General features: G+C 42.3%; 1 protein-coding gene across 30 annotated transcripts in view; it reads right to left on the bottom strand.

Annotated features, from left to right (window-relative positions):
* Positions 1–8,164, bottom strand: part of ADAM22 (ADAM metallopeptidase domain 22) — a 224,413-nt gene extending 216,249 nt beyond the window's left edge. For 15 of the 30 annotated variants that reach the window (XM_025471454.3, XM_025471455.3, XM_025471457.3 and 12 more), the window contains exon 1: positions 7,259–7,871. In XM_025471454.3, coding sequence (XP_025327239.3) covers positions 7,259–7,693 — 435 coding nt within the window. In that variant the 5' untranslated portion in view covers positions 7,694–7,871. The other 15 variants (XM_025471460.3, XM_025471466.3, XM_035698465.2 and 12 more) reach the window with 2 other exon arrangements.
* Positions 8,165–13,139: the final 4,975 nt, after the last annotated feature.

Genomic DNA, 13,139 nt, shown 5'->3' with positions numbered 1-13,139 from the left:
TTTCTGTTTTATGCAACTTTGATCACAAAAGGGTATACATAATTTTAGTATTGACTGATGAATATTAAAATCTTCAATTTACAAAAAAAAAAATCTTCAATTTACAAAGAAAGATATAACAATAAGTATACATATCTGATTCCAAAACAGAATACTGGCCCTTCAAGAGGTGTTTTTCACCTTTTAAATATAAGTATCTTGGGGATCCCTGAGTGGCTCAGCGGTTTGGCGCCTGCCTTTGGCCCAGGGCGCAATCCTGGAGTCACGGAATCGAGTCCCACGTCGGGCTCCCAGCATGGAGCCTGCTTCTCCCTCCTCCTGTGTCTCTGCCTCTTTCTCTCTCTGTCTCTCATGAATAAATAAATAAAATCTTAAAAAAAAAAAAAACGACTACATAAAGATACTTAACATTTATTTTTTAAAAAGATTTATTTATTCATGATAGACATATATATATATAGAGAGAGAGAGAGAAAGAGACAGGCAGAGGGAGAAGCAGGCTCCATGCAGGGAGCCCAATGCAGGACTCGATCCCAGGTCTCCAGGATCACGCCCTGGGCTGAAGGTGGCACTAAACCGCTGAACCCAGGGCTGCCCCTATGTAGTCATTTTCAAGTTAGTAGATATGATGCATTCCTCCTGTGTTCTGCAAGTTGCAAGAAATATATACTTCCAATGGGACAAATATAAGAAATCTTTGACCTCACTGCCATTGAATGACATCTAAATAAATGTTCTGGGCCTCCTACCATAAGGCCAGTTAAGCACTGAGGTTAAGCAGAGCCAGTGCAGTGGAGTTAAAGTGCCAGGATTCAAATCCCTTCTCAGCTACTTACCAGCTTTGTGGTCTTATAGCTGGTATTACCGGTCATATGATTCTTACGGGACTGCAGTGAATTAATGTGTACCATATACCAAGAAGTGCTGCACACATAAAAAGTAACCGCATAAGTTACTGTATATTAAGTATTTTAGTGTCTATTATAACATAAATGATAAAAGTACTATAAGCACTTCTCTCTTTTCCTGTTTTCTATTTCCTTCCTCCTCACCATTCTACTTAATGTTCCTATCTCTACTGCTCTCCTTCCTCCTTTAATTAACATCCTTTTCCATTTGGATCTTATCCATGAAACGTAATGATAGATGTGGCCTTATTTGAGTACACTGACCTTACAGATTCTTGCTCTCAATGAGCCATGACAAGAAAGCAGGCCTCTGTCCATGTACTTTTAGGAAGTGCCCCTTCATTAAAAATGATAGAACTCTTGGTATTCTTTGAAATTTGAGAAAGCAAATACAACTGAGAATGATTTTTATCAACCCATAAGCTCTTAGAGTCATTCATAGTTTTCCAGGTATAGCTGTAAACAAGTGATGAAAGATGGGTTCTTTTCATACACTGTGAGATCATTAAACAGAACTTCAAAGATGCCCAAAACATATAAACAAATTGGGATCTCATAGAGTAAAACCAAGACTTAAAGAAAACTCCAACAATCCTCAATATCATTTTCTTTTAACTATTCAATTTTAAGAGATGAATGCTGGTAGGAGAATAAAAATATGCTGGAAAATGTTTCCTTCCTATTTATAGCAGCAAACAAAGTTTTGATTGGTGGCAAAACTTTATCAATATTGAGCTACTTAGGTTTAACAAATGCACATTAAGAAGAAAAAAATTGTTTGTGCTAACCTTGCAAAAGACTTCCAAAGCTGTAATTCCTAGGAGCCCTTTTCCGCCAGAGAAGCAAAGCAGTCCCACAGACAATTTACCGTGAAGCTGACTCAGTGCTCCCAAGTGAAACAGCACAATTTTAAGTACAGCTCATGCATGCTTAGGCATATGTATAAATATATTCATAAAAATGGAGCACACTAACTTGCCATCTTGCATTACTGATTATCAAAACTATGATAAATTATAGATCTGTTTTTGGTACCTGACTACTTGAGAAGCTACAACACTATCAGGAAAGAGAGAAGTAAGTAGCCTATCTATTCAATGACAGCAAAGACTTCTGACAAAAATAAATTCTGCTACTTGTAGAGAAATATAATCAACTGGATGAAAAACTGAAAATCTATGAGATGAACACACATCAAAATAAACCACCTAGTAACCTATTTTTGATGCTACAGTAAATGTCATGCTTGGCTAGCAATAATTTTTTAAAAGTAGCCATTAGGTGCTTTTTCTTAAAAATAGCAATTAAGTGATTATCAGTATGAAACCATCACTAAGGCTCAGTATGTACTATGTTGCCCATATAGATCCCCAATTGAAAACATTTTATCCATTTATCCACAAACACACAATTCCTTCAGCACAAATAACTTCAAGTCAGAAGAAGAATAATTTGAATACTCTAGTTCTGAGTGCTATTTACAGGACTGAAATTACTTTAGACTAAGTAGACAACCCTGAGGACAGCAAGGTTATCCACAATCAAATATACTTTCTTTGACTATCATTTCTGGAACTTTATGGCAAAATAACCTTTCCTAACCTTGGGATAAAAATAAAGTATGCATTCAAGTAACTGGCCATGTAGTAAAGAAATCTTTTATCATATGGACTATTATCAACAGAATTATTATTTCACACCAAATTATCCATATTTCCCTAAAAGCAAAAGAAAAATCTCTTCCAAACGTACCAAACATGTAAGTATTCTTTTTTTTAAAAAGATTTATTTATTCATGAGAGACACAGAGAGAGAGGCAGAGACACAGGCCGAGGGAGAAACAGGCTTCCTGCAGGGAGCCCGATGTGGCACTCGATCCCAGGACCCTGGGATCATGACCTGAGCCAAAGGCAGATGCTCAACCACTGAGCCACCCAGGTGCCCCCCATAAGTAATCTTCTCTACCTAGTGACTGAAAATTGAAACTAGGACACATTAAGAGTAAAATTAAGGTGTTTTATACCATAATAGTTCTTGTGAGCTTTTTGAAACATTAAATATATTCCTGGTTTCCTTACTCTAGGTCAATGGCTTTATCTTACTAGGTAAGAAGTAGTTCCTGAATTAGGTTACATGACCTGCGAGGTCTCTTCCACCTCTAGGACTGTTAGATTCCACTTAGTTATGTAAATTTTAGTAATTGTAACTTACTTCTGGGAATGTGTTAAATTCGGATAATTAGGGCACCGTTTTTGCATTAAAGTGATGTCATAAAATTTCTAAATAGTACTCGAACGGCCTGAGGGAGTAAATGTTATTTAACAAAAACTCATATAGTGCTTACAATATACCCAGCATTGTTCTAAGTGCTTTATAAGCTCATTTATACAGTATTTTCCATATATTTAGTAACTAAACTCTTGTGAAGCTTAATGAGTATGTGAATTAGCATTGACCAATGAACAAAAGTGAACAACCACTTTCACTTACTCTTTGAAATTAAAATTATTCATTTTTAACAATTAGGATTATCCCTCAATATTATGAATTTGGTCAGTTAATTCTTCTTCCTCAAGTCCTTCAATTGCTCCCAGGACAAACCAAATTCCTCCAAAAATCATAAAGGTACTGCAGAAGCTACTCTCTGCTTTCCTGTTTTGGCTCATCTGTACCTTAAATCTTAACTATGTGCACTTAACAAAAATGTGTCCTGCTCCCTATACGTCCATCTACTTAGTGCCCCTTTGATTTGATACGCCCATCATCTTTTCTTAATCTGGCCAATTCCTACTTACCTTCAAACCACAGCTAAGATAGCACCTCCCCAGATAGAGCCCCCTGACTGCTCACCTGGGTTAAATACTGTGTTTTCTCTGCTTCCATAGCTTCCTGTGATCACCTCCAGAAAATCACACAGAAGGGCAGAGGATAACTGCTTATCCATTCATACATCTTTCCACTTGTCTATAAATTCCTTAAAGGCTTGAACTGTGTCTTTTATCTCTAAATCCCCAGAGCCTTGTACAAAAATTGATACACAGTATGAGCTCAACTAAATAAATGCCTTTTAAATACACAAATCAACAAATGAATATGAGAGTTTTGTGAAATGATAGAAAGGCATCCCAATTTTATTCCTGAAGAAGAAAGGAAATTGCTAAAAATATCTATGGGTAGCTAAGATGCCATAATTTTACCTATGTAATTACCAAGAAATAATAAGGGCCATATATAATCACCTTGAGTTTTTAGGTCCAATGTCAGTCCTCAATGAAACCAAAAATGGAGGAAAACTTAGTTCCCTAATCATAGGAAAATTTGGCATTTGGCAATTAAGTCTTAACAACTGTAACTGCCAGATTCAGACCTAGTAGTCAGCAATCTCTAACTGTAGTTTAAAATGCATGGTAAACAGCAACAGTCCCCCAGCTAATCCAGACATCCAACCAGATGCACTGAGTGTACCTCACAGGGGCCAGGCACTGAGATAATAATTACTTTGATGAGGGGCACCTGAGTGGCTCAGTACGTTAAGCGTCTGACTCTTGATTTCAGCTCAGGTCATGATCTCAGGGTTGTGAGATGAAGCCCACAAAGGGCTCTGTGCTGGGGCATGGAGCCTGCTTGAGATTCTCTCATCTCTCTCTGTCCCTCCCCCTCACTTGCATACTCATGAGCAGAATCTCTCTCTCTCTCTCTCTCTCTCTCTCTCTCTCTCTCTCTCTCTAAAAAAAAAAATACACATATATTTAAAATATTACTTTGATGATAAGACAGTATCTTCACTTTCAATCCTGATGTGAGTAATCTCTTCAACTGTTCAACCTAATTCTACCAGTTTATCTACTCCTCACCAGAAGCCATTCTTCTCAACTGTGAGGTTTTTTATTGTAATAAACAGAAATTGCACAGACCCAAAGTATCTTCTGCCCCAAGTGGAAAAGCCTATGATCCAAAAACTGCCAGAGTAGTGCTCCATAAATGGAAAGAAGGAAACTGGCCAAAGATGGTGGTCTTTCACTAACACAGTAAAGGGCAGAGGGTACCTAAAGACACCACCAGCACCAGGCAGAGACTTGGAGTTTCCAGGTTCAATTCTGCAGTTTTCTTTTTCTTCATTTCTACTTCCTTCTGTTGCCCTTTCTCTCCAAGAAAGTTTTTGTGATTTAATGTACTGACTCTCTCAGCAAAAATTCGGACTGGGAAACTACAGGATGAAAGACCCCCCTATCTTCAATGAATAAATTGCAAGGAAAAAAAAAAAATCAAGGAAATAGAGAGGGAAAAACTACAGAAACTCAAAGGGACGCCTGGGTGGCTCAGCGGTTGGGCGCCTGCCTTTGGCTCAGGTCCTGATCCCAGGATCCCGGATCAAGTTCCGCATCAGGCTCCCTGCGAGGAGACTGCTTCTCCCTCTGCCCGTGTCTCTGCCTCTCGCAGTCTGTGTCTCTCATGAATAAATAAACAGATCTTTAAAAAAACAAATAGACTCAAAAAATTAATTGCCATCTATAGACATGATTTGGATCTTGGATTAAACAAACTCCAATATAAATGTGTATTACATTTATATATATTTATCAAATATACTCACATACAACATATTTATATATATAATATACATTTATACATTAGGTATAATATGGTTACATTTTTTGAAAGAATCTTTTTGAAAGTACAAAGTTTTTATGAATGAAATCATATGATTTGCTTCAAAATAATACAAGAAGGGAAGAAAATAGGTAGGAGATAAATGAAACAAAACTGGCTATGAGTCACTAATTATTGAAGGTGGGGGTTCATTATAATCTATTTTGTGAATGCTTGAAATTTTTCATAATCAAAAGTTGTAAATGTGTGAGAGAATATTCCTCCACAGAAATAATTCTCACTGAAAAATAAAAGTGCCCTTTGATTCTTGAGTTTTACTATGAAAACAAGTCAAAATGTAAGGAAAATAGGTATTTATCAAACATTAAATTAAATAATGGAATCCTTCATTAAAATTTGACACATTAGATTTTCTACTACCATAATCAAACTTTGAAGGATATTACTGTAGCCCTTTAAATTAATTTCTTATATGAAAATTTCAACAGAGCTAAGCCCTTGGCTACAAACACAGATGGCATTTTTCTATTTTTACATATTTTATACATATAGATCAAATGCCATAACTATCACAGCATCAATGTACAGCTTTTTTAAAGATTTTTATTTATTTATTTATTCATGAGAGACATACAGAGAGAGGCAGAGAGATAGAGGGAGAAGCAAGCTCCTTGGAGAGAGCCCAATGCGGGACTCGATCCTTGGACTCCAGGATCATGCCCTGAGCCAAAGACAGACGCTCAGCCGCAGAGCCACCCAGGCATCCCTTTTTTTTTTTTTTTTTAAGACCGCACATCTTATAGTATTAATAAAAATATTTACACATGTGAAAATGTTCAACCAGCCTTTAGATTAGCAAAGTTTACATTTTCAACCACATGAGCAAGTCCTACCACAATATGTACTTAGAGGTCAATGGACTGTTTTGCCAGGTTGATTGATGTATGTGAATATAAAAATTGCTCACAGAGCCGGAAATAATTACCTATCTTAGCAAGTAAGTTCAAAATAGTTTTCAGGCATTAGCTCTGGATGCGTGATATTGATCTAAATGTGGGTAAACGGTAAACTTAAAGAGTATTTCTTAAACATAGTTTATAAATGTCCAGTAAACAACACGGTTCAAATTACACTAAAGGATTGCTACCAAAGAAGAAATGGGGGAGGAGACGCCTTTTCTGAGAAGTGGAGGTGAATGGGTCCATCTCTGGTGTCCAGAAACTGAGTGAGTTGAGAACACTGCAGTTTAGCTTATTTTCACAGTTTTAGTTAGGGATTTCTAGGTCTGTCTCTTGATTTTTTTTTTTTTTCCTACAGTACTAACCTTGGTTGAAATCACGTATGAAGTCTTTTCGAGGATTAAAACAAGCACCACAATAATGGTGATACAAATCCTATCCAAAGCCTATAACCCTTCTTGCCTAAGCCCGGCTCCTGCCCGACAGAGGGGAGAGGGTGTCCACCCCTGCGCTCAGAATGCCGCACTGCCACTGCCGAAGACATCCCGCCCAAACTCCGCTCCAGCAAAGCTCCGGCCTGTGGTTCTTTGGGGGGGTTGGCTCCCCCCACTCCCTTCTTTTTTGCAGAGAGCGCCATGTATGTCTCGCAAGAGGACTGCGCTCGTTTCAGCGAAGACGCTGCATCTCCAGGGCGACGGAGAGCAAACGCGCGGTAGGGTGGGCCAGGCCGCGCCCAGCCCCCGCCCCCGCCCCCGCCCCCGCCCCGACCGCGCCGCTCACCTGCCCGCCGGCGGCGTGGCCCCGCACCCGCGTGTCGAGCGCGTCGTGTCCAGTTTCGTCGTCGCCGCCCGAGCGGTAGAGGAGCCGGAGTGGCACGATGCTCTGGCGCTCCAGGAAGCGGTTTTCGTCCCTCCTCTCCAGCTCCGTCAACGAGGCGTCTCCTCCAGGCAGCAGAAGGGTACGGAGGGAGTGGGGAGGCAAGGGGAAGATAATGACCCTGACCCACACGGACTCTTCCCTCCCGCGGTCCGACGTCTCGGCGATGCAAATCCCGCCGCCCCCTCCCTCCGCGTCCCTGTCTGGGGAAGACGCAGGGACGCCAGCCGAAGAGCCCTGGACCAGCTCATCTGAGATCACCCAGGATCGGGCCCAGAGGCACAGCACCCCTTTCCCATCCTCCGCATTCCTCTTCTTCAGAAGAGGAAAAACAGGCATTTGACCGAGGGCTTCTAAGGCATCCGCGCGCCCCCACACATGTATTTTTGCTTCACTTCTCACCACCCTTCCAAATAAAAAAAATCTCCCCGCGCACTCGGGAAACGGGGACGGCCGTCTCCAGCGCGCTAGAGGTCTGCAAAGACTCCTGGAAAATGGTACGTCCCGAAGCCACAGAGGGAGGCGAACTTACCTGCCCGGCCGCAGCGCGCCGGGGGGCAGGTCCCCAGGGCGCAGAGCAGCAGGAAGGGCACGGACGCGGCCGCCGCCGCCGCCGCCGCCTGCATGGTGCTGCCGTCAGCCCGCCTCGCTCCAGACGCTCAGCTCCTCATGCCCCTGCAGCAGGGTCCGGCTCCCGGGGCCCGCGCCCCCCGGCTCGCCTCGGCCGCCCCCTCCCAGTCCCGGCCGGTGCTGCGGCGGCCGTGGCGCTGCAGCCTCCGCCGCGGCGCTGCCTCAGTGCTGCATTGTGCTCCGCGGGCGCTTCCGCTGGCGGGGGGAGCGAGCGAGTGCTGCATTGGGCGGTTGGCTGTAGCTAAGTGGTTTCTAGCGCCTCCCACCTCATCCCATGGCAAAGACTCCGGCGGGCGACGAGCGCTCAGCAGGGAGCGAGCGCCTGGTGCACTCGCCCCCCGCGCGCGGGCAGGGGCGCGCGCCGGAGAGTCAGCTGGGAAATGTAGTTCTTTCCCCGCGTCCCGCTCGTCTCCACGACGGTGCGGACTGTCGCGACCTCGTGACCTCGAGGTCCTCTAGAGCCGGAAGAAGGGGGCGGGGAGGGCAGAAGAGAGGTCATCGCTGCCGGGCCTCCTGGGCACCGAAGCGTCCCAACTGTGCAGCTGCGAGAGCCGGTATCTTCCCTCTGTGCGTCCGCAAAGAACCGTAATAAGGTTTTCCAGATTCAGTAGTTCCTTAAATTATTGTCAGCTGCATGGCAAATTAACCATTCATCAAATGCTGATGGAGGACCTACTGTGTGCCCAGTGGCTCACGAGGACACCACCGTGCACAACACCAAGTGTAAGAAGCACGTGCGTGCTCTTAGGATAAACGCCGTTGTTTACCTTACAGTGTGAACGTGCCCTGGCAATGCTTAGAGGAGGATCACTAACTCGGCCCGGCGAGTCATGGAAGGAGAACATCGCGAAGGTCTACGCAGACACTGGAAGGGGGTCTTGGATTTAGCCCGAGTGTCCAGGATGTTTTGTTCTTTCTCTGATCTCTGCCTGAAGGAGAACCCTGAAGGAACTATCTCTGATCTCTGCCTTTTGGAACCCTGAAGGAACTATCCTAACCTCTGATGGGGGCTGCTATAAAGGACAATTTTGTTCTGAGTAGCAGTGTTTCTCTTATAGGGAAATTTGACTCAGCTGCAGCCAGGGATACAAGACCATTGGACCTAACAGGCTTCACGTTTTATCATTTCAACTTAAGTACTTTTGCTGCTGATGGATGGAACAGAGAGAACTTACTATTCACCTCAAATCTCTATTAGGCTGGATCTGTACTCTACTCTCCCGTCTTGCCCTTGACCCTCTTCTTTGTGAAAACCAGACTGGAGGAACTCTATCTTCCCAGGCTGCTGATTCCATTTTTTCTCTAATTCCAACCGTTAGAAACTCTTGAGGATAAGACAGTCATACAATAATTATCACCATAATTAACACTTGCGTAATATACAGTTTTTCTGAGGTCACGTTTAATGCCGTTTGAACTTTGGATCAGCAATTGGATACGTAGTATTCCCATTTCAGAGAGGAGGAAATTCAGGCTCAAACATGCATCTTGCAAATACTGCAACCACTGGCTGCTTGTAGCTACTTAAATTTGAATTAAGTAAAAGTAAATACATTTTTTAAAGAGTTTCTTGGGAAATTCTGATACCAGATTCCTTTTTTTTTTTTTTTTTTAAGATTTTATTTATTCATGAAAGACACACAGAGAGAGAAGCAGGCTCCCTGCAGGAATCCCAATGCAGGACTCCATCCCAGGACAGGGATCACACCCTGAGCTGAAGGCAGCCACTCAGGTGCTGAGTCACCCAGGCGTCCCAGAGTAAACAACTTAGAATTCACTTCCTCAGTCACATTAGACACATTTCTATACTGCCTGTGACTAGCAGCTACTGTACAGTACAGTATAGAAATATAGAACATTTCCATCCCAGACAGCTCTATTGGTTTAGAGAATTTAAAGGACTTTTCCTAAGGTCCCATAGCTAGTTATAGAGTAGGCTGGATATCTTGCTTTCAGATCTGAGTCTTTTCCCACTGTTCCCTGGTCAAAACTGTGTTTTTGTAGCCTCCATCCCAATTCTGGTCTTATAAAGCATGCAGAAGAATATTACATATGATGCTCTGTGGAGATGTTTTTTCTTTCCCCAGTGGAAAAAAACTTTACCTCTGCATCTTGTGACATGTTTTCAGGTTTCCATCATGATGATTTGAAAATACACTCCAATATGTCAATGTCCCAGCTAAAGTGTGGTGTTCATAATTAAATACAACTTAGACATAGTTTTATAAGCAAACAGTAGAGAGGAGAGGTACTCCCCCCAGCTTACACTCTTTTTCTCTCTCTCTCTAAAATAGATAAATCTTTTTTTTTTAATTTTTATTTATATATGATAGTCACACAGAAAGAGAGAGAGAGAGGCAGAGACACAGGCAGAGGGAGAAGCAGGCTCCATGCACCGGGAACCCAATGTGGGACTCGATCCCGGGTCTCCGGGATCGCGCCCTGGGCCAAAGGCAGGCGCCACACCGCTGCGCCACCCAGGGATCCCTAAAATAGATAAATCTTAAAAAACAAAAAACAACCACCCAAGAGCCTGGAAAAGCCGATTATCTTCATCATCTACATAATAGACCTAAATTCTTAACTCAATTCTCTTATTTGGAATAATTAATTTTACGGGTTTTATAAATATTGTGCTGTTCTAAGTATACTCCATATTTTTTACTTAAGGGTCTCTTACTGTTATAAGCAATGCCTCACTGTGCATCTGTTGTGAGCATTTCTCTAAAACAGATACCAGAATGAGGAATTGCAAAAGTCCATAGGGTTTACACATTATTTTAATGAATAAATACATGCCTTTAAATAACTTCATCTTCTTGGCACAGAATGGACATCCTGAGAGGCGAAGTAAATGAGAAGATACCTGTGCTATGAACTACACAGTTTCTCCAAGGCATGTGTTGTGGTGGGGAGGGGCAGGAGTAAAGTTGTCTCCATGACATTTCAGAACAAAGGTACTCATCCTATACGGAGAGAAAGTCCTTTGAATCTCTTTATAGTAATGTGCTTCTGGCCACATCTTGCCTATTTTCTATGTACTTATATTTGATATTATATGGTTTTTAGTGAATTTTTTGATTCCCATCTAGTTAATTAACACATTCATCACCTCACATATATTTTTTGGGGGGGATGGGAACATTTAAGTTCTATTAGCAAATTTTAATCAGTTAACACAGTGTTATCAAATATAGTCACCATGTTTTTTTACACTGATTCTCAGATATTATTCATCTTTTTTTTAAGATTTTTAAATTTATTTATTCATTAGAGACACAGAGATAGAGAGGCAGAGACACAGGCAGAGGGAGAAGCAGGCTCCATGCAGAAAGCCGATACGGAGTTCGATCCCAGGACTCCGGGATCACACCCTAGGCGGAAGGCAGACGCTAAACCACTGAGCCACCCAGGGATCCCCAGATATTATTCATCTTATAATTAAAAGTTTGTACCATTACCAACCATTCCTTATTACCCGCACCTCTCAGGCCTAACAACCAATTTTCTATTCTTTATTCTGTAAGTTCGACTTTTTTTTTTCTTTAGAGTCCACATATAAGTGATGCCGTGCAGTATTTGTGTTTGTCTGCCTGGCTTATTTCACCTACTAAAATGCCCTCAAGTGTCATCTATGTGGCAGGATTCCTTCTTTCTTAAGGCTAATTTTCTTTTTCTTTTTTTTTTTTTTTAAGATTTTATTTATTTATTCATGACAGAGAGAGAGAGAGAGAGAGGGAGAGAGGCAGAGACACAGGCAGAGGGAGAAGCAGGCTCCATGCAGGGAGCCTGATGTGGGACTCGATCCCGGGTCTCCAGGATCACACCCTGGGTTGAAGGCAGAGCTAAACTGCTGTGCCACCCGGGCTGCCCAGGGCTGACTAATTTTCAATTGTATGCATATACCATATCTTCTTTATCCATTCATCTGTTGATGGACATTTAGGTTATTTCTATATCTTGGCTATTGTGAATAATACTGCAGTAAATGAACATGAGAGTGCAGTAGTTTTGGAGGAAGCCCATATGCCCCAGCCCTGCCAGTCTTAACACCAAGAGTTAGGAGTTAGAAAGTTAGAGAAAACTAAAGCCATAGTTTTTTTGCCCCTTTATGTTAACTCTGATTTATAGGGCCACTTGTACTTCTGGAGTCTGGATTCACAGATCAAGTTCAAACCGATCCTTATGTCATCATCAAGATCCTTGAGTGGTTTCTTGGTATTTCTGTTAGTTTTGTACATAGCCTCTTAGACAGCTTAGTTCTTTAGTGTGCAAATGCAAGTAAGTTGTAATATTAGGAAAACTTTTGTTAGTTTTAAAAGATTTATTTATTTGACAGAGAGTGAGTGAGCATACAAGTAGGCAGAGCAGCAGGCAGAGAGAGAGAGGGAGAAGCAGACTCCCTGCTGAGCAGAGAGCCTAACATAGGACCCTAGGATCATGACTTGAGCCAAAGGCAGACAGACGCTTAACTGACTGAGCCACCCAGGAGCCCCAGAAAACTTTTGTGGGTTTTTTTTGTTGTTTTGTTTTTGTTTTTTAAAGATTTTATTCATTCATGAGAGACACACAGAGAGATAGAGGCAGAGACACAGGCAGAGGGAGAAGCAGGCTCCATGCAAGGAGTCTGATGCGGAACTCGATCCCAGGTCTTCAGGATCACACCCGGGTCAAAGGCGGCGCTAAATCGCTAAAACCCCCAGGCTGCCCAACAACTTTTGTTTTAATGTCAGAATGAGCATATCCAATTTCTGCTGTACAGTCTTAAAGTTTTATTCACAGAGGTAAATAAATTGTGTGTGTTCTTTGGAAAATTTTCTATTCAGTTCCTGTACCCAGTTTTTATTTTATTTTATTTTATTTTAAGATTTTATTTATCTATTCATGACAGGCACAGAGAGAGAGGGGTGGGGGCAGAGACACAGGCAGAGGGAGAAGCAGGTTCCACACAGGGAACCCAACGTGGAACTCGATCCCAGGTCTCCAGGATCACACCCCAGGCCAAAGACAGTGCTAAACCACTGGCCACTGGAGCTGCCCCTCTACCCAGTTTTTTTGTTTTTTTTTTTTTTAATTTATTTATTCATAGACATACACACACACACACAGGCAGAGACACAGGCAGAGGGAGAAGCAGGCTCCATGCAGGGAGCCT

Source organism: Canis lupus, chromosome 14 (genome assembly GCF_003254725.2).
Source record: "Canis lupus dingo isolate Sandy chromosome 14, ASM325472v2, whole genome shotgun sequence".
NCBI lineage: Eukaryota > Metazoa > Chordata > Mammalia > Carnivora > Canidae > Canis > Canis lupus.
This window is presented reverse-complemented; position numbering and strand designations above follow the sequence as displayed.